The sequence below is a fragment of the Mustelus asterias genome, chromosome 15, assembly GCF_964213995.1.
Source record: "Mustelus asterias chromosome 15, sMusAst1.hap1.1, whole genome shotgun sequence".
Lineage (NCBI taxonomy): Eukaryota > Metazoa > Chordata > Chondrichthyes > Carcharhiniformes > Triakidae > Mustelus > Mustelus asterias.
Window position 1 is genome coordinate 71,776,544 of NC_135815.1, and position 27,556 is coordinate 71,804,099.

At 43.8% G+C, this 27,556-nt stretch overlaps 1 protein-coding gene across 1 annotated transcript in view; it reads left to right on the forward strand.

Moving 5' to 3' along the window:
• Positions 1-14,922, forward strand: part of ccr6a (chemokine (C-C motif) receptor 6a) — a 38,991-nt gene extending 24,069 nt beyond the window's left edge. The window contains exons 3-4 of the mRNA XM_078230587.1: positions 10,536-10,613; positions 13,723-14,922. Coding sequence (XP_078086713.1) covers positions 13,742-14,827 — 1,086 coding nt within the window. The 5' untranslated portion in view covers positions 10,536-10,613; positions 13,723-13,741 and the 3' untranslated portion in view covers positions 14,828-14,922. The remainder of the gene's footprint in view (positions 1-10,535; positions 10,614-13,722) is intronic.
• The last annotated feature ends 12,634 nt before the right edge of the window (positions 14,923-27,556 follow it).

Genomic DNA, 27,556 nt, shown 5'->3' on the forward strand with positions numbered 1-27,556 from the left:
GCTGATATTCTTGAATCTTGCAATTCAAGTGTTGGTTCAAATTTTCAGGTCTCTGGATTGTCATTGGCCAGATGTACAATGCAAGATGCACGTTGGGACCCCAAGGAAGTGCCAACGTGCTGACCTCTGTGCTCGGGCAGTACCCCTGCTTCCCAGCACATTTCACAAATCTTTCCGACTCTGAGTTAGAGTCAGAGAACTGGAACTGTCAGTTCAGTGGGATTTAAATTGATAGTTGCCCTGGAAATCCAAGCCTAAAGCCTAGGCAACTGATTTGGTTAATCAGTTAAACCAAATTACTCACACTGACCCGCCCTGAAAAAAAAACCCTGAACCACTCAACTAGCCTTTTGATCCCCGTGACAAATCCTGACCCTCTGACTAACCCCCGACCCAACCACCGTTCCAGACCACACGCACCCTTGGCGACCTCATTACCACTCTGACATGACTTGACTGGCTCCTGACTTGACTAGACAACCCATCTGCTACCCTAACCATTCACTCGTTCATCCACTCATCCATTCACTAACATTCATCCACTGATGAGGTCACACTGGACGTTTAACTTTACCATGCGGCAGCTCTGTAAAAAGGGGAAGTGTCCCTTCTTACCCCGACTCTATGATGCTGTGATGCATTTTGGAGAAGCTGGACTCGGAAGACCCAGCATGAAATGTGGGGCAGCGCCAGGATGTGGAAATGTTCAAGAGGAGTGGCAGTCTGAGGATGACTGCCGCTCCCCAGAAAATCCAGGCCAATGATTTCTAAAACCACTCAGGATAAAATGTTTAATTTGTCAGCTGTTTGTTGTAAAATCGTGAACGTGTTATTAAAGACCTTGTTGTAAAAAGCAAATAGAGAAAGTTTCAGTTTTGGGAGGGTAGCCTGGAACAATCACTGACGGCAACAATGCAAGTTTAGTTTATTTATTTATTAGTCACAAGTAGGCTTACATTAACACTGCAATGAAGTTATTGTGAAAATCTCCTAGTTGCCACACTCCGGCACTGTTTGTGTACACTGAGGGAGAAGTTAGCATGGCCAATGCATTTAACTAGCATGTCTTTTGGACTGTGGGACAAAACCGGAGCACCCAGAGGAAACCCACACAGACACAGGGAGAATGTGCAGTCTCTGCACAGACAGTGACCCAAGCCAGGAGTCGAACCTGGGTCCCTGGCACTGTGAGGCAGCAGTGCTAATCACTGTGCCACCATGCTGCCTGTGTCTAAGTGGACAACAACTTGCCCACTTGATGGCATAGTGCAATTACGTTGCCACACAACTGATTGCACTATGTTAGCCAATACTGTTCGCTGCTGGTAGTTTTGGTTCTGACTTGTATTGTAAGACAATCGGAGACATGTGTAATGGGTGATAACTCCAATATTGGCCATTTTAAACTCTCGCCCATTCAAAATTTCTCCCACTGTCTTTAAAACCATAAAACATAAAATACTAAATATTTTCAATGGTATAACCAATACTTTTATTATGCGTTTAGTGGTGCCAACGTCCACAGTTTAAGCACTCATTTGTTAACTGATGCTGTATAGTACATTAATTTTATAATAATAGGTGTTTTCCATCTCCACCTCCATTATTTCTAAGTGTGTATAATTAAGTTGTTATTCAGTTTAGTCAGATTACAAGTTCTCAAGAATGAACACTGAGGTGTCTTTTCCATTAGATGTGGTGTTTGCAGATTCCTACATTACATCAGAAGTTCTCAGTAAGTCAAATTTCAATATTTTAAATAGCCTCCAACCTGTTTAGATATCGCTTCTTTTCACTATTTTGACAGAGGAACTAACTCCTTAGGGGAAATATTATATTAAAAATAAATGTTTATAGCTTGACTGATCAGATGTTTCTGTGCATTAGCTTCAGTGCTGAGGGCCTTCATATTTTGTTTATTCTCTGAGATTCCTGCTCTCCTCCAATTTAGAACATAGAACATATTTGGGCTCCTTCTGCATCTCCAATTTACACCATAGGTGACAATGCCTTCAGTTGTCCAGTCCCTGAGCTCTGGAATCCCACTCCAAACAGTCTTCACTTTTCTCTCCTTTAAGATATAAAACCTCTCCTTAAATCGTGCCTTTGGTTCACCAACTGGAGTAGCTCCTCGTGCCTGTGTGTCAAATTATTTGATATTGCTTCTGTGAAGTGCCTTAGGGACATTTTACTATGTTAAAGGCACTATCTAAATGTAACTCATTTTTATTATTGAAATTGTGGAAGTGGATTGCCGGAATTTTACCATCATGATTCTGGGATGGGCGAGGCTCCCAGAACAGAATTCTCCATTGGCCTTGGACGGGATTTTATGAGCCTCGCCCAAGCTGATAGCTTCAACTGAGTAATACATCCTGCATGTGTACGCCCATCCTTTGTACATCTCCACCGCTGGAGCACAGAATTTAGGTTGATGTTTGCAATAGGGGAGTGAGTCAGAGGTCCTGTGTTTCAGATTAGTTCTTAAACCAAAATCCTGTCTCCGTCATTAGGTGCTTCTAATGGATTCCACATAAATTTGAAGAAGACCTGTGGAATTCAGCAGTTGTCTCTGAAATGCTATAATGTTTAGGTGAACATGTGCTACACTTCCTCCTTGTGGAACCTCGCTGTGGATACAGTTACTGCTCCATTTCTTTCACAATAGTGACTACACTTAATCATTAGTTAAAAATAATTAATTTTCCGTGAAGCATTCTCAAGCCTCCTGAGGGTGAGAAAAGAGCAATTTTAAAAACAAATTCTTAATGAAAATTAGATTTTCTAATTCCTTAATGAAAGGTTCACCTGGTTAAACTGTCATTAGAATCACAGTTCGGGACTAATCATCTGCTGCTGGATATCACTCATTCTTTAACAATGATGCGGAGATGCCGGCGTTGGACTGGAGTGGACACAATAAGAAGTCTCATGGCACCAGGTTAAAGTCCAACAGATTTATTTGGAATCACGAGCTTTCAGAGCGCTGCTCCTTCGACTCACCTGATGAAGGAGCAGTGCTCCAAAAGCTCAGGATTCCACAGGATTCCAAATAAACCTGTTGGACTTTAATCTAGTGGTTGTGAGACCCCTTTAACAATTGATCAACAAACAGTAGGGGAAAATTCAGGAAAAAAGCTGTTTTGTTTTTGTTGGTCCCCAAGTCTCTAAAAGCAGTTGGGTCATTCATATTTTTATTGCACTGATGAGCTGTGTAACTGAGATCTCTGTGATGGATATGGCCACTTCCTCAATGGCAGTCAGCAATGCAACCATTCCTCTGTTATCATGGAAACCTAGGTGGTGGACTCCTTCACACTACTAAGATTACTTGTTACTGCCATTAGGAACAAGGCAAGTGATTAATCAGCATTGACAAATAGGATATCACATTTGTTACTTTCCAACAGTGGTCTGATTGTTCCTTAAAAGGTCTAATTGGCTATCAAGTGTTTTGAGACCTTGCAAGGTCATGAAAGCTGCAATATAAATACGGGTCTTTCTTTTTTCCATCCTCCCTCAATACAGGCTCTGTGCCTCTAGCCTATATGTGAAAGCACTAAAATTTGCAGGTAACTTGGGGAGGGATATCATGTGAACCTGTCTTGTACTAGCTAAACATTACAACTGCCCACTGTTTCTGAACAGCACTCAGAGACTCATCCTGTGATTTATCTACTGTATCAGTGTCAAGGTCTCCCTCATGTGCGTATCTGTGCTTATTACATGCTCAGGGATTTCATGCTTCTAAATTGTGTATTCTGATTGTTTTGTTACCAGCGTACTAATAGCAATAGAAGATTAATATGGTAGGTTTTAAACTTGCTGGGCAGATATATATAATGTTGGTATCACAGATCAATCCACTCAATTCTGTCAATTTCTAAACTAGGACTTGATGTATAAGATCAGCCCTACACCCAGATAGAAAGTTTTAAACCTGTCCCAGCATTTCTTCCATTTTACTAAAACCCTGCAAATTACAGCTCCTTGTCAGTTTTTTAAAGAGCGCTATTGAAAACATATCTTTATGAGGAAGTTTCATTTATATCTCCATTTGATTTGCAAGTTAAAATAACTGTTGCTTACCTTAAAGTTAAAAGCACTATTTACAACCACTTTTACTTCAGCATGGAAATGCTTACCATTGCTTTTGAAGCAACAGCGTTAACAAGTACTTGACCATAGCAGCAGAGTTTAAAGATCTTTAAAGGTTTTGCCTTTGAAAGCAGGATGTGGTGAGAATGTCATATACCTGTCTTCCAGTTCTTGCAGAACATGGGTTGTAAACCAAACCAACATAGGTTGCAGTGCACTTCAGAACAGTGGCTTGCAATTTGATCAACAGTTTGCAAAAGAGCTCAGGGGTATCAACTGGAATTCATTTCATGAACTGCAGATCTGTTTAGTGGCATTTGGTTATTAGCTGTACAGGAAGTTTCCCTTTTCCCCTCATTGTCTCATGGGACAAAATATAGCACAGGTCATCCATTTTGGTAGAAATAACAGCAAAATGGACTATTATTTAAATAGTAAAAAATTGCAGCATGCTGCTGTGCAGAGGGACCTGGGTGTCCTTGTGCATGAATCACACAAGGTTGGTTTGCAGGTGCAGCAGGTAATTAAGATGGCAAATGGAATTGTGTCCTTCATTGCTAGAGGGATGGAGTTTAAAAACAGCGAGGTTATGTTGCAGCTGTACAAGGTGCTGGTGAGGCCATACCTAGAGTACTGTGTACAGGTTTGGTCTCCTTACTTGAGAAAGAATATACTGGCACTGGAGGGGGTGCAGAGGAGATTCACTAGGTTGATTCTGGAGTTGAGAGGGTTGGCTTATGTAGAGAGGCTGAGTAGACTGGGGCTATACTCATTGGAATTCAGAAGAATGAGGAGAGATCTTATAGAAACATATAAGATTATGAAGGGAATAGATAAGATAGAAGCAGGGAAGTTGTTTCCACTGGCAGATGAAACTAGAACTAGGGGGCGTGGCCTCAAAATAAGGGGGAGCAGATTTAGGACTGAGTTGAGGAGGAACTTCTTTACTCAAAGAGTTGTGAATTCCCTGCCCAGTGAAGCAGTTGAGGCTACCTCATTGAATGTTTTTAAGGCAAGGATAGATTTATGAACAGTAAAGGAATTAAGGGCTATGGTGAGCAGGCAGGTAAGTGGAGCTGAGTCCATGAAAAGATCAGCCATGATCTTATTGAATGGTGGGGCAGGCTCGAGGGGCCAAATGACCTACTCCTGCTCCTAGTTCTCATGTTCTTATGAGCAGATATGATGTTTCCTGGATGTGCAGGCACATGACTAAATTCAAAAAGACAAGTGGCCCAGAGTTCAGGTAGGATTATATCCAAAGTGGTCTTCACTTCCATACCACTGGTTGACCCCCCTACTTCAAGCAACATTAGGTTCTTTCCTCCTGTCTCCCCACGGGGGAAAAAATATCAGACTGACCAGGAAATGCCTTTGGCGTTATTCCCATTCTGGCATTACTTCACCAAATGTGCAACTAAACTCTGGTCCAGATTTTTCTGGATGAGGGCATCATCTGACGTGCTTCCTTGATTAGACTTTTCACCGCATCCCTCAGCTTTACATTTAATTGTGCCATAATAATGCTGGAAATATGAGCTGATAATTGCATGTCAGGGGTAAGGAGCATCTGGGATCTTAGTTAAATAACAAGCCTAACAGTGTATTCCTCCAACCAACAAGATTTCAGGATTGAGAAAGAAACAGAGGAATGATTAAGAAGGGGGGTGAATTAGAGTCTAATTGTTACAGAAAAAGAAATAAAGAGGGGGAAAGACTGAATAAAGAGAGAGAAAGGAAACGTATAAAAGAAGGAAATTTAAAAATTGCCATTTTGAAGAACAAGAACAAAGAAGGGTTCTTTAATACCCCAGTCCAACGCTGACATCTCCACCTCATCACATTCCAGCGAAGTAATAGTGCAGCTCTGAGGGATTAGCCAGCATTGTCAAATACTCTGTAAACCTCTTGCTCTCCACATCCAAAATCTTTTTGAAGGTGCCAGTTGACCTTGAATCTGGGACTTTGTTCCTCTGCCCTGTGGGAAATTTAAGTTTTTTATAATCACTAACCTCGAGATTTGTCAGTGTTCGTTTTGTGTCCGTTAGTCCCATGCTTAATTTCCAAGATAAATAAGCCTGTTTGCATCTAGGTAGAGAGATGTAGCTCAAATTAATAGCATTGAATTCACAGTCTCATACTTTGAGCATAGTTTGCGACAGCTAAATTTGGTTAATTTTAATCAGATGTAAAACAGACAAATAAAGGACTGCATGCACTTCCTTTTAAACTTGAAGCTGTCTGTGATGAGTAACTCAATCACAGTATAGGTGTGTTTGAAGATTATACCATCAGCCATGAAATGAATCATCAACACCTGTGAGTGATTCTTTACCATTTTCTGACTTTTTGAAAATTGAGGTGAGTGGGAAGTATAATAACGCCAGGAGTCGGCAGTGAAAGAACCATACTTTTATTGCGCTAAATGAAAATAAAGAATAACCACAAGCCTGTGGTGATCCCAACAGGGACAAAAGAATAATGGACTTACTCATGGTCTTGCTTTATACAGGGCTCAGTATACGAACTCCACCTGGTTGGCTAATTACAAATCCCCAGGGAGCTCATATTTCATGAGCCCAACTGGGAGATCAATTAGTGATTTCCCCATGCACATCATGGGGGTTATCATAGGAAGTCATGTCTACAAGATATCATTCATTGGTCTATATCACATAGCAATCTTTAATATAAATGCAATAATTGTCCCTAAGTAGTGAACTGCAGATGGTGTGAGATATTCACACATCCACACACACAAATCATATTTCCTTTGTTCTAGTCAGTGTCTTATCTAATAATCTAGGTAATCATTCATATATGCAAATACAGTTAACTTTCCAAATGATTACTGCCTGCCTGTATCGTAAGAAGAACTGAACCCAAATGATGCCTGCATTTCATTGATTTCATTGTACAACATTAGGAATGGGAATGAATTGGGTAGGTGTTTCTCATTCTGGCAGCAGTTATATTCACTAACATTTTGAATGGGAATGTGGGATTTTGTGCAGCGCCTCCTGCTCTCAGTCACGACGCAAAACTTTGTGAAGCCTTGGATGTGTTTTCCAGAACCTTTTGTTCCGACCATTAATAGCTCAAGGTTATTATTAACATTCACATGTGAAATTCCACCTTTTCCTTCACTTTGTCTGTTTTATTGCCAGAAGTCTGGCATTATCTCGCATAATGTTGTTTTCATACTTTTAAGGTGGACCAAATGGCCTTAAATTCAAGCTTTATTCAATCCCTGTAATCCAACTGCTAAGTGGACAATTATTGACCATTCAGCTGAGTATAGCAAGATCTCCATTCACGTCTAGGGCAGGATTTTGTCGTTTTGGTTGGGACCTCAATGTTGGGGTCAACTCCAATTCCTGACCCCACACTGCGACAGGAACTGTCACCTGACATGGATTCTGTTTGGATTGGCCAATTCGTGCTCAGAGAGTGAGTTTGCCATGGGAGTGGGTGGGCCCTCCAGCATGGAAGGTGCTACCATGGGTCGTGGCAGGTGAGGCAGAAGGAGGTGTCTCCATTTTGGGACATCCTTTCAGCAACTTCAAAAACTCTGAACTAAAAAATGTCCACAGCTGCCAGACCACCACTGAGGGAGGGAAGCCACAGCTATGGCTAGGTAGGTGAGGGGATGCTTCAGTCTTCTTGGAACACTGCTCTCCCCATTCTGCCGCTTGGAGGCTGCCTCAAGGCCGCTGCTGCACTGCAAGAGCTTCTGATCATTGGCCTTAATTGACTTCTTAGTTAGCTTAAGGTGGGGAGGGGGAGACGGAAGGTGTCAGGGGTAGGGAGGTGAGGGTTAGTCCTGGGTGTGGGGCATAGCCAGGGGACCGTGGGAGGATGGTAGTCAGGGGTCCAGTGGGAGGAGGGGGCAGAGTGGAGTTTGTACTATAGTTATCAAAGAGTTAGATGTGGTTTGAATTCTTCTAGTCTTTCCTGCGCAATTTGATTGCCCATCAGAAGTTTGAACTTCTTGGGCAATTCCCATGCAGTTTTTGTGCGAGGGCTTCCAGGGGGTCCCCCAGTGCATCTTCTGGGGTTCGGCCACTGGAGATTGGAAGTTATGGGTCTGTGTCCACCTGCCTTCCTTCCTGCACCCATGTTGGGGCAAAAATCCTGCCCAAATCTCTGATCAAACCTGTTGAGGTGGTCCTGGGGGGGAATTAACGCTCTTCAGATCCCTGCCTGACTCTTGACATGCTTTTGGTCCATGACATCTGGGTTTTGGAGCACTTGATAGTTGTGCCACAGACAGCTCCACCTGTGCAGGTGTAAACTGAGGCATTGGGACATATTGTAACATGTCATGTACTCGCTGGAGAAGAGACAATAGGTGAGAAGTGGGAACATTTTGGTTGGCGTTCACACTCCTATGTCCACTTACACAATCATCTGTATCCTGGGCTAGTGCCATATCTCCAAGCACTCTGTTGCTGACCAGTTTGGTGAATGCCACAGATAAGCTATCTGTCTTCCTGGCTAAGGCAGTAGACATCTTCTGCACGACTGTGAACGTAACCCACATAGACTAATTTGAGAGCCATACTTGATGTTCCATGAAGGTGGACTGTCTCTCCATGGCAGATATAAACAAAGTTCCCTACATCATCAATCCACTAATGATCAAGTTGTACTCCACCATCCCATTGTGGAGAATGACAGATATCCCGTAGGCAGAATTACTAATGTACCTCCAGCATGTTCCTTCTCAGTAATAGTCCCCAGAGTTCAGCATCCATCTCCCTTTGAGTAGAGCTTGGAGAAGATCGCAAACCTATTTAGACACAGTTGTCCCTATCATTAGTGACTGCTCGAGCTTGCTTGCGAGTTATGACTCACCAAGTGAAAACCCAACTAATTCTTTAACTGGACCCACTGAATTGTGAGTATTTGCTATTTTCATGGGAGGGGATAGGGGCAGATACTAAATTGCACATCCATGGCTCATGGAGGCAACTGCATGTGTTAAAGTGAAGTTGCCTCAGGCTTTTCTGATTTTCACTCGTGGTATGTCCAAAACACAACTTATGCAATTTAGAACTCATGTAATAAGGTCTACAGCTGTCAGAATTGTTTGGAGAGGTAAGATGCTCATTTGGAGAGATAAGATACCCTTTTGGATATGGAGGACAGGTGCCTTTTGAGAAAGGAAAGGTGTTCTTTGTGAGAGACAAGGTGCCTTTTTGGAAAGTTAAAAGTAGACATGGATGTGCATAAAAAGTGCACAGGGGAGCAGTCAAGGAAAACAGTCAAGGGGAGCCATAAAAGGCATCTGAAACTCCTGCCCTTTAAATATTTGAAAAAAACCTCTTTTATTTCACTATCTGTTGACATTAACCTGAGGGTTACTATTGGCGAGTTAATGCTGCATGACTGAGTTCACAATCTTCCACTATTGCAGTGGAAGATCCTGTCACGCAATGTGTGTGTCAGACCAGTTAATCTTTTTTGGTAGTATTGGTAGAGGAGAACTTCCTGCTTTTCATCAATTAAAACCGCCACAGACACGGCCCCAGTTTAATGATTTCATGGTCATCAGTAGATTCTTAATTCCAGATTTTTTAAAAATTGAATTCAAATTCTTTGCGAGCTTTGACAAAGGGTCATCTGGACTCAAAATGTCAGCTCTTTTCTCTCCTCATAGATGCAGCCTGACCTGCTGAGATTTTCCAGCCTTTTCTCTTTTGGTTTCCGATTCCAGCATCCACAGTAATTTGCTTTTATCTCTTGCCCCAGTTTAATGCCTTATCGGCCGGTTAGCTCAGAAGTTAGGGTGCCAATAATACCGCGGTCGTGGGTTTGATTCCCGTGCTGGCTAATGATACTAACCTGTCTTTGAACATTAATGGTAGCAGTTCTACTTGCTTTGTTGTCAAAGTGGAGGGATGTTTCGCATAAGGAGTCCAGATCAAGTGTATCGCAGATGTTTTACTATTAAAAAAATCTGCATCCTGCTACTTTTGACGATGTAGCATTTCTTCAGGGGGCCAGTTAGTTCAATTGGCTTGTGTGTGGTGCTTAATAATGCCAATTGTGTGGGTTCAATCTCCATACTGGCTGAGGTAGTTCTTTGAGTCTGTCTCTTTGTCTTGCTCCATTGCGAGATAATGGCACAAAGATGTCTGGAGAGCTATGATTAGCAACCCTTGGTCAATGACAAAGTTGGATGAAGAGAGACAGAGCATTATAAAATATAATTAGAATTAATATGGATATGTTTTATTTTAAAAATAAAACTGCGCCAATTCTTGTTGGTTTTTAGGAGAGATAGATGTGTGCATTATGATCATTTTTTTTAAACACAGAAGGCATACATACATAATAGAATTTGAGAGACCAGGGTTCCTAAATTCGTATCAGTTTACTAGAATACATATTACTACATGATTTATATTCAGTATTATACTTTGAAATTGCAGGTGAACACACTGGAATAATTTACATCTTGCTGATATAACATTGTATTGGAGAAAAACAGACATCATTCTACTCAACAGGTAACAAATACATTCATGATAGAAATAAATAACATGAATTGATGTGGTTCTTGACCCCAGGATGCCTCAAAGTGCTTCAAACAATGTGGGAACGGAGGTGGAATTTTGATTTTAATTGAAAATTGGTTGGGAGGTTGGAGATAAGAGTATGGGGATAAAAAGCATTTAGTCAGATTGGCTGGAGGTAATGAGTAAAGCTTCCCGGGCATCCGTTCAGTCTTCACTAATGACTTTGTTAAAGGAATAAAGAGTCATATGTCTCAGTTTGTCGGTGATACCAAATTAGGAGGAGAAGTAAATAGCATATATGGGGTCAGGAAGCTGTAAAGGAGCAAAGACAACTTAATTGGGTGGCAAAACAATGGAAAACGAAGTTTCATTCAGACAGGTGAGAAGTTATCCACTTTAGACCCACAAATTATAAATCAGAGTATTGTATTTCTACTGAGAAAGTTAGAGCAGAGAAATTTGAGAGTTCAAGTACATAAATCATTTAAATTTAGTAGCTACAAAAGCAATCAAAAAAGCAAACACAATGTTGGTCTTTATCTGAAGGTGGCTGAATTACATAGGGATGGAAATTATGGGCCCAATTTTACCATTGCATTGCTAAAGTCAGGCGTGAGGCGAGTTGCGCGATCCGCGCTCGCCTCCACGCTGGTTCCCCCTTTACCAAGGCCCGAAAATGGCCGCGATCAGGACCGCGCCTGAAACAGGCGCCACAGCCATTTAAATGGACTTAATGGGCTGCACGCCCAACTTTACCAGCACTTCCCCCTTTACCACCGCGTTTGCCCATCCGGAATCGGCGCGAAACAGACATGCTCCATATAAGTCTGATTCGGGTGCTCCATCAGTGAGGGTTAAACAGGAGGTAAGTGCCCAGCATCCAATGGCTCTCTGCTTGAGATCGGTGGGGTGGGGGGGGGGGGGGGGGGGGTCCGCTGCCACTCTGCCTGAGATCAGTGGAGGGAGGGGGCCGCGATCGGTCTGGATGGCAGGGGGATAAGGGGTTCAATAATGTTGTGGGGTGGGGCAATGTCTGTGGGGGCCAGGGGAAGGCATTATCTGGCCCGAGAGGGATGTGGCAGGAGAGCGGCATTCTATCATTTTTTTTCTGCGCATGCGCAGTTGGAGGTGCCGATCGGAGCTGCAGGGTTTCAGGTGCGTTAAGCCCCGCCCACAGGTTTCTGCAGTGAGATTCAGAATCGCTGATGTTTTTTCAGGCAGGGTGCGTATGGGCGTACCTGAGAATGGGTCTAAAAGTCGGATCTGAAACACTCCCAGTTTCAAGTCCGCCCAGCGCTTAGAATCAAAATGGTAAAATAGGGCCCTCTGTGGCAACATCTCCCATGCCCTGCTCCTTCTCACAGCTCCCCCCCCCCCCCCCCCCCCAACCCCCTTGCTGGGTCCTGCCTGACAGGCCCCAGCTACCCCAAAGCTCATTTAGTTTGTTGCGAGAGTGGCTTTCTCCCATGTCATCCTCTCAGCTTGGTGCAGTCCCAGCTGTGGCCAGTAATCCCAATGGTGTGACAGAGACTGTTGAGCTCTAACTGGCTGGCAGCTCCTGAAGGCAGCTTCGCATCCTATAAAGGGACTGGAACCCCGTTGGTAACTAATTAGTTGTGGGGTGAATGAAAAAATGTGACCAGGGCTTTTCCACAGACAGCCGAGGTTGGTGTTTTCCCAGTTCATGGGCCTGTTGTCAGAGCTCCTGTTGCACTGACTAAATTCTGGTTAATGTGTGTGCATTACAGTTGCCACTGTAGGATGCACTGCAACATGAACAGCAACCCTGTTAAACCTGCGCATTACAACTTGCACGGAAATTACTATTTTTCCCCTATATTTAAAATTTCTTCCAAATGCTGCTTGAGAATATTTTCAGTTAGATAGATCTCACACCTCTATCTCAAATTCTAAGGAACTACACAATCTCAACATTCTTTCCATTCCCTTCCATTCATTCTGCTGAAGTTTAAGCATTTTTAGATCAGGCAAGATTTTTAATTTAAAATGGTGAAATGTAAACTTGTGACAGATAAGCCCATCAATTATTTTAATGTTAATGAAAAGTCTCCCTCCCATATCTGGGTCATCGGCACTGGGAATGGCACAAAAAACATAGCTGGATCTATCTCAAGAATCTCTGAATTAGCCATCAGACTCATAAGAGTTAGAACATTAAAAGGGAGGTAGTTTTTGTTTTACTCATTCATTCTTCAGATGTGAATGTTACAGACAGGGGCAGCATTTATTGCCCAGCCCTAATTGCCCTTGAGAGAAGGTGATGGTGAGCTATTGCAGTCCAAAGTGCTATTAGGAAGTGAGTTCCAGGATTTTGACCCAGCAACAATCAGGAATGGCAATATAGTTCCAAGCTTGGAATGTGTGACTAGGTGATGAACTTACAAGTCGTTGTGTTCCCATACATCTGCTGCCTTCGTCCTTCTGGGTGGAGGTTTGGAAGGTGCTGTCAGAGCATGTTGCTGCTGTGCCTCTTGTAGATGGTATGTGGGCATGTAACTAAACTTAAAAAGGCATAATTAGGACAGAAAAGTTGTGAAAACGCCTGTTATTTTAACACCTGCCTACATTTTAGGAATGTACAAGTTGGGCCAGTTAGTTCAGTTGACTAGATGACTAGCATGTGGTTCAGAAGGCTGCCAACAGCATGATTTCAAGTCTCATTCTGGCTGAGGTAGACTGTGGACCTTGCATCACCCCTCTGCCTTTGATAGTGGAAGGTAATGGCAAGCCACCACAGATAAAAATTGCCAACAAAAACAGCTCAGGAGACAATGAGTTTTTGGGAAGGGCACATTCCATACCTCCACAACCTGTTGGCATTGGCTTTAAATTAAAGTACCACAGGCTGCAGGGAATGATGAATATCTGGGCAGAATGTTTCCTTACTCCAGATTCAGAGGCTTGCCTCTTCATGGTATGTTGTAAATAAATGTTAGGATGGTTATAAATGGATTATAAGAATTGGGGAGGAATCAACTGGATCACTGAGGACTCAAGATGGTCTCATGATGTCTAACAGCATCATATGAACAGCTTTATTGCCTTTACTGACCATTAATTATGTTTATTTGTTTTTCAGATTTTACTGACCAAACATCATGGAATATTCGGAAGAATACTATGAAGAATACTATGAGAACAGTTCTTTTGTTTATGAAGACATGGCATACTTGTGTACAATGAGCGATACCAGGAAATTCACATGGGTGTTTATTCCAATTTTGTATTCAATCATTACCATAACAGGTCTTATTGGAAATGGTTTGGTTGTGCTAACCTACTCCTTTTACAAGAAGGCGAAGTCTATGACTGACATGTACCTAATGAATTTGGCTATAGCCGATATACTGTTTGTAGTTACTCTGCCATTCTGGGCTGTAAACGAAGCAAAAGGGTGGATCTTTAAGAACAGTGCATGCAAAATTCTCAAGGGAGTATACAGCATCAACTTCTACAGTGGGATGTTGTTGCTGGCTGTTATTAGTATTGATCGATATGTTGCTATTGTTCATGCAACTAAGTCCTTCAATTACAGGGGAAAGTCACTGGTTTACAGTAAAATTATTTGTGTAGCTATCTGGCTGGTTGGAATTGTTGTATCCCTGCCTACATTCATTTTTAGTCAAATGTACTACTTCGAGACAACAGGAGAATTGGTATGTGATGTTAGATACCCTAAAAACTATTCAAGGATAGGTAAACTGGTTGCTCCATCAGTACAACTAACATTGGGATTTTTTGTACCTCTGTTAATCATGGTTTTCTGTTACTCTCTGATAATTAACACGCTTCTCCAAGCTAGAAATTTCCAGAGACACAAGGCGTTTCGAGTTGTAATGGCGGTAGTGGTAGCATTCGTCATTTGTCAAGTGCCATACAATGTCATTGTACTTCATAAGACTTTGTATAAAACGCCTCACTGTGAGGATCACAAACTCATGGCCATTTTGCGTACAGTGACACAGTCTTTGGCCTTTTTCCACTGTTGTCTGAACCCTGTCCTCTATGCATTTATTGGCGTTAAGTTCAGGTTTTATTTTACAAAGATTATTCAAGATATCTGGTGTTTAAGCAAAAGGTACATTACATTTCGCCACAACCCATCAAGACGTAGCAGTGAAACATATGTGACCAGGCGCACTTCTGACTTTGATATTGACAACCCATCATCCTTCACCATGTGAGCATCAGCTTTTTACATAATTTTTAAAATTCCAATTTCACATCAAGGCAGAACGTTTAAGTGCTGTTTTGTTCTATATCTTCCATTCTTCTTCTATTATTACATACTATGGGGATGAGGAATTTAAGAATTGGCCTTGAGGCTCCTAGTTCTTTCTCTCCACAGACCATTTCTATTTTCTCCATCTGTCACTTTGCTGAATCTCCTGATAAAGATGGCCAAAGTTAGAATGAATAAAGCTCTATGGAATTTCCCTCCCTGACACAAAGTCCGGGGTATCATTTCTATCTTACAACACAGACAATGCAATTCTGAGCATCTAGGCTTGTGGAAAACATTCCATCTCCTCCTGACTTGTGCCTTGTGGATGATGGAAAGGCTTGGGGAGTCAGGGAACAAGTCACTTACCACTGGATACTCAGCTTCTGACCTGCTCTTGTCATCATTGTATTTATATGGCTGGTCCAGTCAAGTTTGTGGTCATTGGCATCATCTAAGATGCTGATGGTGAGGGATTCAACGATTGTAAATGCCATTGAATGTCAAGGGGAGGTTTAGGCTGATTTTGCCTGGTTCTTGAGTGGCATGCACGTTATTTGTCACGTTTCAGCATAAACTTGAATTTTGTCCTGGTCTTGCTACACATAACTTAGTCATAGGCTATACATATACACAACCTATATCAGAACCAACAGGCTCTGGGACTTAGTTGTAAATTTCCAGTACTTGGGCAATTCACTAGTGTTCAAATTTCTGGGGTTTATTATGAGATATTCTTTTGTACCAATTCACATATCTTATGACAAGTGGAAATTACATATTTCAAAGATAAGCTGATCATGGAAACTCATTTTTAAAAATAATACAATACTTGTTCATTTGTATTTTATGTTTGCTTTTTTTCTATCCAAGAATTATTTTTTCTATAAAAATTGTAGCTTGCATTTATTTTATATTTTGTCACAACTGTTAGATCTGAAAATGCAAGTTAATTTTGTAGATGGAATTCTGATAACATTTAAAATTACCACTGTCCATTACCTTTCTAGGACAATTAATGCTGATAATCAAATTAATTGTCTTCTTAGTTAACTGATTTTGCATGCTTTTTTTAATCAGGTTTAATCGTGGGGCGGCACGGTAGCACAGTGGTTAGCACTGCTGCTTCACAGCTCCAGGGACCTGGGTTCGATTCCCGGCTTGGGTCACTGTCTGTGTGGAGTTTGCACATTCTCCTCGTGTCTGCGTGGGTTTCCTCCGGGTGCTCCAGTTTCCTCCCACAGTCCAAAGATGTGCGGGTTAGGTTGATTGGCCATGCTAAAAAATTGCCCTTAGTGTCCTGGGATGCGTAGGTTAGAGGGATTAGTGGGTAAATGTGTGGGGATATGGGGGTAGGGCCTGGGTGGGATTGTGGTCGGTGCAGACTCGATGGGCTGAATGGCCTCTTTCTGTGCTGTAGGGTTTCTAAGTTTCTAAGGTTTGTAAATATAAATATACAAATGAGATTGTGTCTGCTTAAAATTGTGTTGTAAATAGATGTGTAAAAATTGCATTACAATTATTTGTAGTGGTAGCCTTGATGTAGAGATGCTGAAGTGAGTTTGTAGTAATAAGCAATGATAGGCTGCCAGGATTGGAAATATTTCATGACAGGATATCACCGGCTATTTGAGGAGTTGCATGCAACATCCAAAAGTGTAATGATTCCATTTTGAATGAGTTCATTGTTTTTTTTCATAGAATATTTGCAGTGCAGAAGGAGGCCATTCGGTCCATTAGGTCTGCACTGACTATCCGACAAAGCACCCCATCCAGGCCATATCCCTGTAGCCCATGTATTTGCCCCACTAATCCCCCTAGTTTACACATCTGTGGACACTGAGGGACAATTTAGCATGGCCAATCCACCTAACCTGCACATCTATGGACTGCAGGAGGAAACTGGAGGCACCGGAGGTAACTCATGTAGACATGGAGAGAAAGTACAAACTCTGCACAGTCCCAAGGTCAGAATTGAACCCAAGTCCCTGGTGCTCTGAGGCAGCAGTACTAACATCTGTACCACTATGCCACCCTTGTTCTGATCTATTACAGAATCAACAGAGCCTTTTCTTTCTGTGCAGTAAGGATATACAGTGTCATTTTAATAGGATGATCACTTTGCTGAGTTTGATCTAAGCCACAATCCTATGGGGAGTCTAAATAGAGACTAGTTACCTTCCAACAGAAAGAACAATAGGGTGATAGAATGAATAGGCCTCCCTATCCACTTAGGATATTGCTAGAGGGTCCTGCAAACAGGTTTACGTGAGCCTTCGCAAACCTCTTCCCTGAGTCGAGGGGAGAAAAACTAGTAAAATGTCTATCTTTGGTCACTTTTAGTCCAGTTTACTCTATTCAAATCAGTTAAAATAATAAATAAATATTGTGAATCAATCTGTCATTGCTATTTTGAAGAGTTTATGATGAGATTTAAGATTTGTGATTTTGCTTTACCATCTAATGAATAAAAGTTAGTGTGCACTGTTGATAGAAATAAACAAATGCAACATTATTCCTTATCTATCATTTGTTGTTGTTGTGCAATCTGAAATTGCACTTTTCAAACCTGATTTTCATACTACATGTAGGTCTGGCTGCAGACTGTAAGGACCTGGGCCCATTGCATTCAGATACCTGAGTCTTTGCAGCTGAATGAGTGGTCCATAAAGGGAGTATTGAAGTCCATCATCGAAAAGGTAAGTTCTAAAAACAAAATCTGAACGTGGAACCAGAAGACACAGGAGTATTCAGCCAGTGTCTGCAGCATGCTGGGGTCTTATTTAAAGGAGGCTCAAGGCCCAATATCAGGTTGGCGCAGGCTTTTCCATTTTAGTGTAGGGATTGCTCCCTGTGCCCAGTTGACAGGCAGCCGGGCTGACTCTATCTATTTCACACCTCTAAATTCATAACTCTAAACATAGAACATAGAACAGTACAGCACAGAACAGGCCCTTCGGCCCACGATGTTGTGCCGACCTTCATCTGAAACCAAGATCAAGCTATCCCACTCCCTACCATCCTGGTGTGCTCCATGTGCCTATCCAATAACCGCTTAAATGTTCCTAAAGTGTCTGACTCCACTATCACTGCAGGCAGTCCATTCCACACCCCAACCACTCTCTGCGTGAAGAACCTACCTCTGATATCCTTCCTATATCTCCCACCATGAACCCTATAGTTATGCCCCCTCGTAATAGCTCCATCCACCCGAGGAAATAGTCTTTGAACGTTCACTCTATCTATCCCCTTCATCATTTTATACACCTCTATTAAGTCTCCCCTCAGCCTCCTCCGCTCCAGAGAGAACAGCCCCAGCTCCCTCAACCTTTCCTCATAAGACCGACACTCCAAACCAGGCAGCATCCTGGTAAATCTCCTCTGCACTCTTTCCAGCGCTTCCACATCCTTCTTATAGTGAGGTGACCAGAACTGCACGCAATATTCCAAATGCGGTCTCACCAAGGTCCTGTACAGTTGCAGCATAACCCCACGGCTCTTAAACTCCAACCCCCTGTTAATAAAAGCTAACACACTATATGCCTTCTTCACAGCTCTATCCACTTGAGTGGCAACCTTTAGAGATCTGTGGATATGGACCCCAAGATCTCTCTGTTCCTCCACAGTCTTCAGAACCCTACCTTTGACCCTGTAATCCACATTTAAATTAGTCCTACCAAAATGAATCACCTCACATTTATCAGGGTTAAACTCCATTTGCCATTTTTCAGCCCAGCTTTGCATCCTATCTATGTCTCTTTGCAGCCTACAACACCCCTCCACCTCATCCACTACTCCACCAATCTTGGTGTCATCAGCAAATTTACTGATCCACCCTTCAGCCCCCTCCTCTAAGTCATTAATAAAAATCACAAAGAGCAGAGGACCAAGCACCGATCCCTGCGGCACTCCGCTAGCAACCTGCCTCCAGTCCGAAAATTTTCCATCCACCACCACCCTCTGTCTTCGATCAGACAGCCAGTTACCTATCCAATCGGCCAACTTTCCCTCTATCCCACACCTCCTTACTTTCATCATAAGCCGACCATGGGGGACCTTATCAAACGCCTTACTAAAATCCATGTATATGACATCAACCGCCCTACCTTCATCAACACACCTAGTTACCTCCTCAAAAAATTCTATCAAATTTGTGAGGCACGATTTGCCCTTCACAAATCCGTGCTGACTATCCCGGATTAATCCGCATCTTTCTAAATGGTCGTAAATCCCATCCCTAAGGACCTTTTCCATCAATTTACCAACCACCGAAGTCAGACTAACCGGTCTATAATTACCAGGGTCATTTCTATTCCCTTTCTTAAACAGGAACAACATTTGCCACTCTCCAGTCCTCTGGCACCATCCCCGTGGACAGCGAGGACCCAAAGATCAAAGCCAAAGGCTCTGCAATCTCATCCCTCGCCTCCCAAAGAATCCTAGGATACATTTCATCAGGCCCAGGGGACTTATCGACCTTCAGTTTATTCAAAACTGCCAATACATCCTCCCTCCGAACATCTATTTCCTCCAGCCTATTAGCCTGTAACACCTTCTCTTCCTGAAAAACATGGCCCCTCTCCTTGGTGAACACTGAAGAAAAGTATTCATTCATCACCTCGCCTATCTCTACTGATTCCATACACAAGTTCCCACCACTGTCCTTGACCGGCCCTAACCTCACCCTGGTCATTCTTTTATTCCTCACATAAGAGTAAAAAGCCTTGGGGTTTTCCTTGATCCGACCCGCCAAGGACTTCTCATGTCCCCTCCTAGCTCTCCTCAGCCCCTTTTTCAGCTCGTTCCTTGCTAACTTGTAACCCTCAGTCGAGCCATCTGAACCTTGTTTCCTCATCCCTACATAAGCTTCCCTCTTCCTTTTCACAAGACATTCCACCTCTTTTGTGAACCACGGTTCCCTCACTCGGCCATTTCCTCCCTGCCTGACAGGGACATATCTATCAAGGACACCCAGTATTTGTTCCTTGAAAAAGTTCCACTTTTCATCAGTGCCTTTCCCTGACAGTTTCTGTTCCCATCTTATGCCCCCTAATTCTTGCCTAATCGCATCATAATTACCTCTCCCCCAATTGTAAGCCTTGCCCTGCCGTCCGGCCCTATCCCTCTCCATTGCAATAACAAAAGACACCGAATTGTGGTCACTATCTCCAAAGTTCTCTCCCACAACCAAATCTAACACTTGGCCCGGTTCATTTCCCAGTACCAAATCCAATGTGGCCTCACCCCTTGTCGGCCTATCCACATATTGTGTCAAGAAACCCTCCTGCACACACTGCACAAAAAGTGCCCCATCCAAACTATTTGACCTACAAAGGTTCCAATCAATATTTGGAAAGTTAAAGTCCCCCATGACAACTACCCTGTGACCCCCACACGTATCCATAATCTGCTTAGCAATTTCTTCCTCCACATCTCTATTACTATTTGGGGGCCTATAGTAAACTCCTAGCAACGTGACCGCTCCTTTCCTGTTTCTAACTGCAGCCCATATTACCTCAGTGTGCATATCCCCCTCAAAGTGCTTTTCCGCAGCCGTTAAACTATCCTTGATTAACAATGCTACTCCTCCACCTCTTTTACCAGCTTCCCTACACTTACTGAAACATCTATACCCCGGAACGTCCAACAACCATTCCTGTCCTTGTTCTACCCACGTCTCCGTAATGGCCACAACATCGTAGTTCCAAGTAGCAATCCACGCCCCAAGTTCATCCACCTTGTTCCGGATGCTCCTTGCATTGAAGTAGACACACTTCAACCCACCTTCCTGTCTACCGGTACCCACCCTTGACCTTGATACCTTCCCCAATACCTCACCACCCTCAACACTGACTTCTGGACTACAACTCCTTTTCCCACTCCCCTGACAAATTAGTTTAAATCCCCCTGAAGAGCCGTAGCAAATTTCCCTCCCAGGATATTGGTGCCCCTCTGGTTCAGGTGCACCCCGTCCTGTTTGTAGAGGTCCCACCTTCCCCAGAACGTGTTCCAATTATCCACGTATCTGAAACCCTCCCTCCTGCACCATCCCTGCAACCACATGTTTAAGTGCACTCTCTCCCTGTTCCTCAACTCGCTATCACGTGGCACCGGTAGCGTACCAGAGATGACCACATGTTTTGTCTTTGCTCTCAGCTTCCAGCCGAGCTCCCGAAATTCCTGTTTTAAATCCCCGTCCCTTCTCTTACCTATGTCGTTGGTACCAATGTGTACCACGACTTGTGACTGTTTCCCCTCCCCCTTAAGAATCCGGAAAACACGGTCCGAGACGTCACGGACCCTGGCATCCGGTAGGCAACAAACCATCCTCGAGTCTCTTTTGCTGCCACAGAACCTCCTATCTATCCCTCTAACTAAAGAGTCCCCAATAACTATTGCCCTCCCGCTCTCCTCCTTACCCTCCTGAGCCACAGGGACGGACTCAGTGCCGGAGATCCTCTCACTGCGGCTCACCACTGGTATGTCGTCCCCCTCAACCGTATCCAAAGCGGAATACTTATTGCTAAGGGGAACGACCACAGGGGATCCCTGCACCGACTGCTTCTTCCCAGCCCCTCTCACCGTCACCCATCTATTTTCATTCCGCGGAGTAACTGTATCCCTGAAGCTTCTGTCTATGGCCATCTCTGCATCCCTAATGATCCTAAGTTCCTCCAACTCCAGCTCCAGTTCCCTTACACGGTTTTGGAGGAGCTGCAGATGGATGCACTTCTCACAGGTATAATCAGCAGGGACACTGACATCGTCCCTCACCTCGAACATAGTGCAAGAGGAACATTGCACTGCCTTCACACCCATCCCCTCTAGATACCTTGCCAGTACCAGGTAGAAACAGCAAAAAATGAATTAACTCACCCCTGCTCGCCCAAGCCCTGTGAGCCAAAGCCCTACAGCTTTCACTCTGCCTCCTGCTTATATTTAAAGGATTTTGAATATAATATATATAACCTTTGATAAGGTTCACCATGGTAGGCTTCTGCAGAAAATGCAGATGTATGGGATTGGGGGTGATCTAGGAAATTGGATCAGGAATTGGCTAGCGGATAGGAAACAGAGGGTGGTGGTTGATAGTAAATATTCATCATGGAGTGCGGTTACAAGTGGTGTACCTCAGGGATCTGTTTTGGGGCCACTGCTGTTTGTAATATTTATTAATGACCTGGATGAGGGTATAATTGGGTGGATTAGCAAATTTGCTGATGACACCAAAGTCGGTGGTGTGGTAGACAGTGAGGCAGGGTGTCGTAGTTTGCAGGAAGACTTAGACAGGTTGCAATGTTGGGCCGAGAGGTGGCGGATGGAGTTTAATGCGGAGAAGTGTGAGGTAATTCACTTTGGTAGGAATAACAGATGTGTTGAGTATAGGGCTAACGGGAGGACTTTGAATAGTGTGGAGGAGCAGAGGGATCTAGGTGTATGTGTACATAGATCCCTGAAAGTTGGGAATCAAGTAGATAAGGTTGTTAAGAAGGCATATGGTGTCTTGGCGTTTATTGGTAGGGGGATTGAATTTAGGAGTCGTAGCGTTATGTTGCTACTGTACACAACTCTGGTGCGGCCGCACTTGGAGTACTGTGTGCAGTTCTGGTCCCCACATTACAGGAAGGATGTGGAGGCTTTGGAGAAGGTGCAGAGGAGGTTTACCAGGATGTTGCCTGGTATGGAGGGGAGATCCTATGAGGAGAGGCTGAGTGAGTTGGGATTGTTTTCGCTGGAAAGGCGGCGGCTAAGAGGGGATCTTATTGAAACATATAAGATGATTAGAGGATTAGATAGGGTGGATAGTGATAGCCTTTTTCCTCTGATGGAGAAATCCAGCACGAGGGGGCATGGCTTTAAATTGAGGGGGGGTAGTTACAGGACCGATGTCAGGGGTAGGTTCTTTACCCAGAGAGTGGTGAGGGATTGGAATGCCCTACCAGCATCAGTTGTAAATGCGCCTAGTTTGGGGGCGTTTAAGAGAGCCGTAGATAGATTCATGGACGATAAGAAATTGGTTTAGGTTGGAGGGTCACTTTTTTTTTTGTTTGTAACTGGTCGGTGCAACATCGTGGGCCGAAGGGCCTGTTCTGCGCTGTAATGTTCTATGTTCTATGTTCTATGCTCACTCTGCTGCCCGCTCAAAAGTGCGGCCTACTTTTAAACCCTCCAAAAACCTTCCCAGACTCCTGCTGGGCCCACTTCCTGTTTTAAAAAAAAACCTCCGATTTTTTACACAAATTTAACTTAAAATAAATAAATAAATGTAGTGAACAAACCAACTGCCTTCTCCTCAGCCTGGTCCTGTGGAACAATGAGGAGCAATTGCAATTTTGCAAGCAATAAATTGCTGATGTTCTATTTAAGTTTTAAATATGTATAGACCACTTGGTAAAAGGGGAAGGTGGTGGTGTTGTGGTATTGCCACTAGACTAGCTATCCAGAGACCCAGGGCAACGCTCTCGGGATGTGGGTTCGAATCCCACCATGGCAGATGGTGAAATTTGAATTTAATAAAAATCTGGAGTTAAAAGTCTAATGATGACCATGAAACCATTATAGATTGTCATAAAAACCCATCTGGTTCACTAAAGCCCTTTAGGAAAGGAAATCTACTGTCCTTATCTGGTCTGGCCTACATGTGACTCCAGATCCACAGCAATGTGGTTGACTCTTAAATGCCCTCAGGGATAGGCAATAAGTGCTGGCCCAGCCAGCAATGCCCACATCCCATGAACAAATGAAAAAGAAAAGCCACAAAATCTCAATTTCCTTGCTGGAAAATTTGGTGTATGTCAAGGAAATTTCCCTTGAGGTTTCACAGGATTCTAGGGCTCTTAAGTGTAATATGAAATGGAATCTACATAATAATGGAATATCAGTCATGTTGTTCTCCTATATTATTCTCATATGTTTAGGTTTTTATATTTTATTCTGAATATTTTCTTGGGATAGTTTGAATAAGGGGTTTTTGTATTTCCTGTAATCTGGAGTTTATCTGTTCTTGCCCAATATTGCGAACAATGGCGGAAAAACTTCCAAGGTCGTAACTGAGAACCCTTGTCAAGCGTTGTCATGTGATTGTTCTGTTTTTAATTGTCTGATTGGATATACATTCCTCACAAATCAAGATGCAATTTTGAGCTAAGTGGGAGGTGAACAGTGGAACAGAGTGAAAAGAAATCCTTTAAATATAAGAATAACAGACACCACTCAATTACTTGAATTATTTCAAACAGAAATCTACTTACTGCATGCCAACTAGCTTCTCATCTCCTACCAGCTTGTCACTGAAACTTTTAAAACACACACACCTTTACAAACATTGATCCCAAAGTTCACATACTTAGTAGCTGGCTGCAATTTGTCCCTTAATATAATTTCATAGTGTGATAATTCTGGTCCTGAACTGAATATCATAATGAATGCTGAACTTTACAAGAAAAATATGTTTTAAAATTACCCCTTTAATTTAAAGTAAAACTAGAAGTTGTGGTGATATAAACAGGGCTTAGTTTTAAAGCTGATAAAATTGGATATTCTAAATTAAAGAATTGGGCATATTAAAATCAAACACAGTCAAACCTCAGGCAGGCCAATTGTACAAATACACAAACGTGTCTGCGCCTGACCCATCAACCACCCATCAAAGGTCGTTACAATCTATCGAGACTTAGCAGGAGATCATTGCACCTCATTGAAATGCACTGGCCTATTGTTAGAAGCCCAGATCGGGCCAGACTTTCTGTCACCAAGAGTTCCTGCAGATACCTTATCTGATAACAAGTTATACACAAGCAACAGCATGGAGATGGAACACCTGGGGGACGGACCCTGGTGTCCTGTCAGGCAGACATCAAGAAACCCACTGGGTATTGGAACCCCCTCCTGGAACCTCATTGGCCAGAAGCCAGAGTAGTTTCTGGAAAGGCAAACAGGCTGGGGGATAAAGGGACACACTTGGAGACAGGAGCGAAGACTCGATGAAGGAGACAGCCTTGCCCAATCGGAAGACTAACCGAAGAAGGAAGGAAGGAAGAAGCTGCCATCAAGACTCACCTTTGTGACGGACCAGAGGGACTGCAGAATCGAGCCTGCAGTTCAACCAAACCATCTTTACGGGTAGTATACTTGAATCTGGGGTATCCTCTTGTTTTATGTGGGTAATTTAAGGGTTAATACTGTTATTATTAATAAACTTGTTGAACCTTTACTTGTGTTTGTCCTTTGTCCATCTTGCAAATAAGGACACCGGGGTAAAACCTTGGAGTAAGTAAACTGGTCGAAAGTATCTGAGAATTAACAGGTACAACAGTGGCACCCCAGATGGGACTTCGATAAGAAGTGATACGTTACTCCGAAGTCAAACCTTCAACCCGGTATTCTCCAACACTCCGTCTGAGCCTGAATTTAAGAGGGCAGCTGCCCCACGTGACGGCCAGTCTTAAGTGAGTGAAGGACTAATACAGATTCAACCAGTAAATTGGGCCATAAACCTGGTGTCTGTAACACAAGGTGGACAAACTGTGTAGTTAGAACTAGAACAGTCTAGGGAATTTGGGTAAAATCTACGGGAGGGAATTTAGTGAAAACTGGACCCCTACCCTGATCCCTTACCTATACTCAAGTGACGAATCCTAAAAGGAAATAATCATGGCCAGTCATGCTGAATGGGAAGATCTCTGGGATTGGGGTTCAAAGGTCCAAATCCACCCATGGGTCCGCATTCTGTCACAACTGGCCATAATAGGAATCCTACTTATGGCAGTGTACCTAACCATCCTCACATTTAAGTGCGCCCGATGGAAGACCGCGCGCATACAACAATTGTAAGCAGAGGTAAACACACGAGAGGAAAGGAACCAAATCAATATGATATACATGAGCCAATTCCAGGCTCAGTGTGATAAAGCCCACCTAAAGGCACAGCCTGCTGTCCGTGAGAGAGAGGCTGCGCTGCAACAGGTAGAGGAAGTTAAACGTCAATGCAGCGACCTACAGGCTGCAGTAAAAGTTTTGCACCAAGCAGGAAAAGTAAATACAGCCCGCGCAACAGACCACTCCAAATGCCTGCGCGAGATTGAAGATTTAAAAGCACAACTAGCCATAAAAAGGGGTGTAATGTGTGCATACACGACTGAAACGGGATAGTGACCCAGGGGTAGAGTGGGGGGATTTAGAAGAGGATGCCTGCCATTATGCAACAGCTAGCGTCACTGCCGACGGGGGACCCCCACCTCCCTTCCCGGTAGTGGAACCAACAGCACCACCTAATCCGGCCCCCACCTGGGGAAACTCAGTCTCAGCTCCTCGTCCTTTACCATCCCAATAAGCCCAGTCACTAATCCGGTTCCTGTACCGATGAATCCAGTCACCACCCAACGACAGGACGGACAGAATCACAATGTGACTTATGTAACTCCATACACCATGACACAGCTCACTGACACAGCTAAAGTGATTGGAGTATTTGAACCCTCCGGGGATCCACATGCTCTCTTTGACCAGGTCACCCAATATCGTGTTTTAAACGGCCTAGACGAGGCAAAACAGGTTAAACTTATTCTGTTACGTTTAAGTCCTGCCATCCGTTCCGCCCTACCCAAACCCCAGAACGTGGCCGGGGGAACCCTACCAGAAATGAAGGCGGCCGTTCTGGCCGCCATAGGCTACAATAGGGATGACCCGGTACAAGGCTTAAACAACTGCCAACAAAAGAGAGGGGAGCACCCGACAGCCTATGCTGGCTGACTATGGAACCAATTTGTTGCGGTTTTCGGCCAATTAAATTGAGTCCAATTAACTGCACACCACCGGCCCACATGGATCCAGACCCTGATAGCACACGCCACCGAGGGGAGTCGGAAAGCCTGTGAGAATTTTGATCCCGATGATAATACACACACACAGAAGCCTGGGCCATCTGCAAAATGACTCGTGTGTGGGAACGGGAAGTCAGACAAACAGACACCCCCAAGCCCACAAAACACGGAAAGATGAACCCAATCCACACAGACCCAGCCCCAGTTTGGCGTAACGAAGGGGAAGGTGGAAACAGGGGACAGGGAAACTCAGGGCACCCACCCCCATATACCCCTGCCAATCATCGATACAGAAAACCGCAGCCCCGCGCAGAACCCCGATATATCCCCAACCCCAGGTGCAGGGAACAAGACAAAGCCACTTCCAGATATCCACCCCCACAAGCGCAGTGTTACAACTGTGGCCAGATCGGCCATTTTGCCAGGGAATGTAGAGCCCCGCCCAGCCAGACCCCACGACCGCCCCAACGATTTCACAGAGGAGAACCCCGACCTATGTCATTAGAAGGACCCGCCAGACAATGCATCACAACCCCGGTGGATGCCTCCGACACCCCTTTCAGCCTCTATCCCCAATTAGACTCCGGACCGGAAGCATGACTGTGTCAGACCTTCCCAACTTGGGTTTGCAACACTGAATGGGATAGTGTAGGGAGGCCCCTTGTAAAAGGCAAAGTAGGAGGCCGCCCCATCGAGTTCCTATGGGACACAGGGGGATCCCGTACCACTCTTAACACATCCCGTGACCTCCGCTGCACTTGGCCTACCAGGAAAACAATAATGTTAAGTGGCTTTATGGGACATTTACAGGAAGGCTTGGAAACAGACCCATTAGAATTTCGACTGGGTAATATAATATGTCATCACCC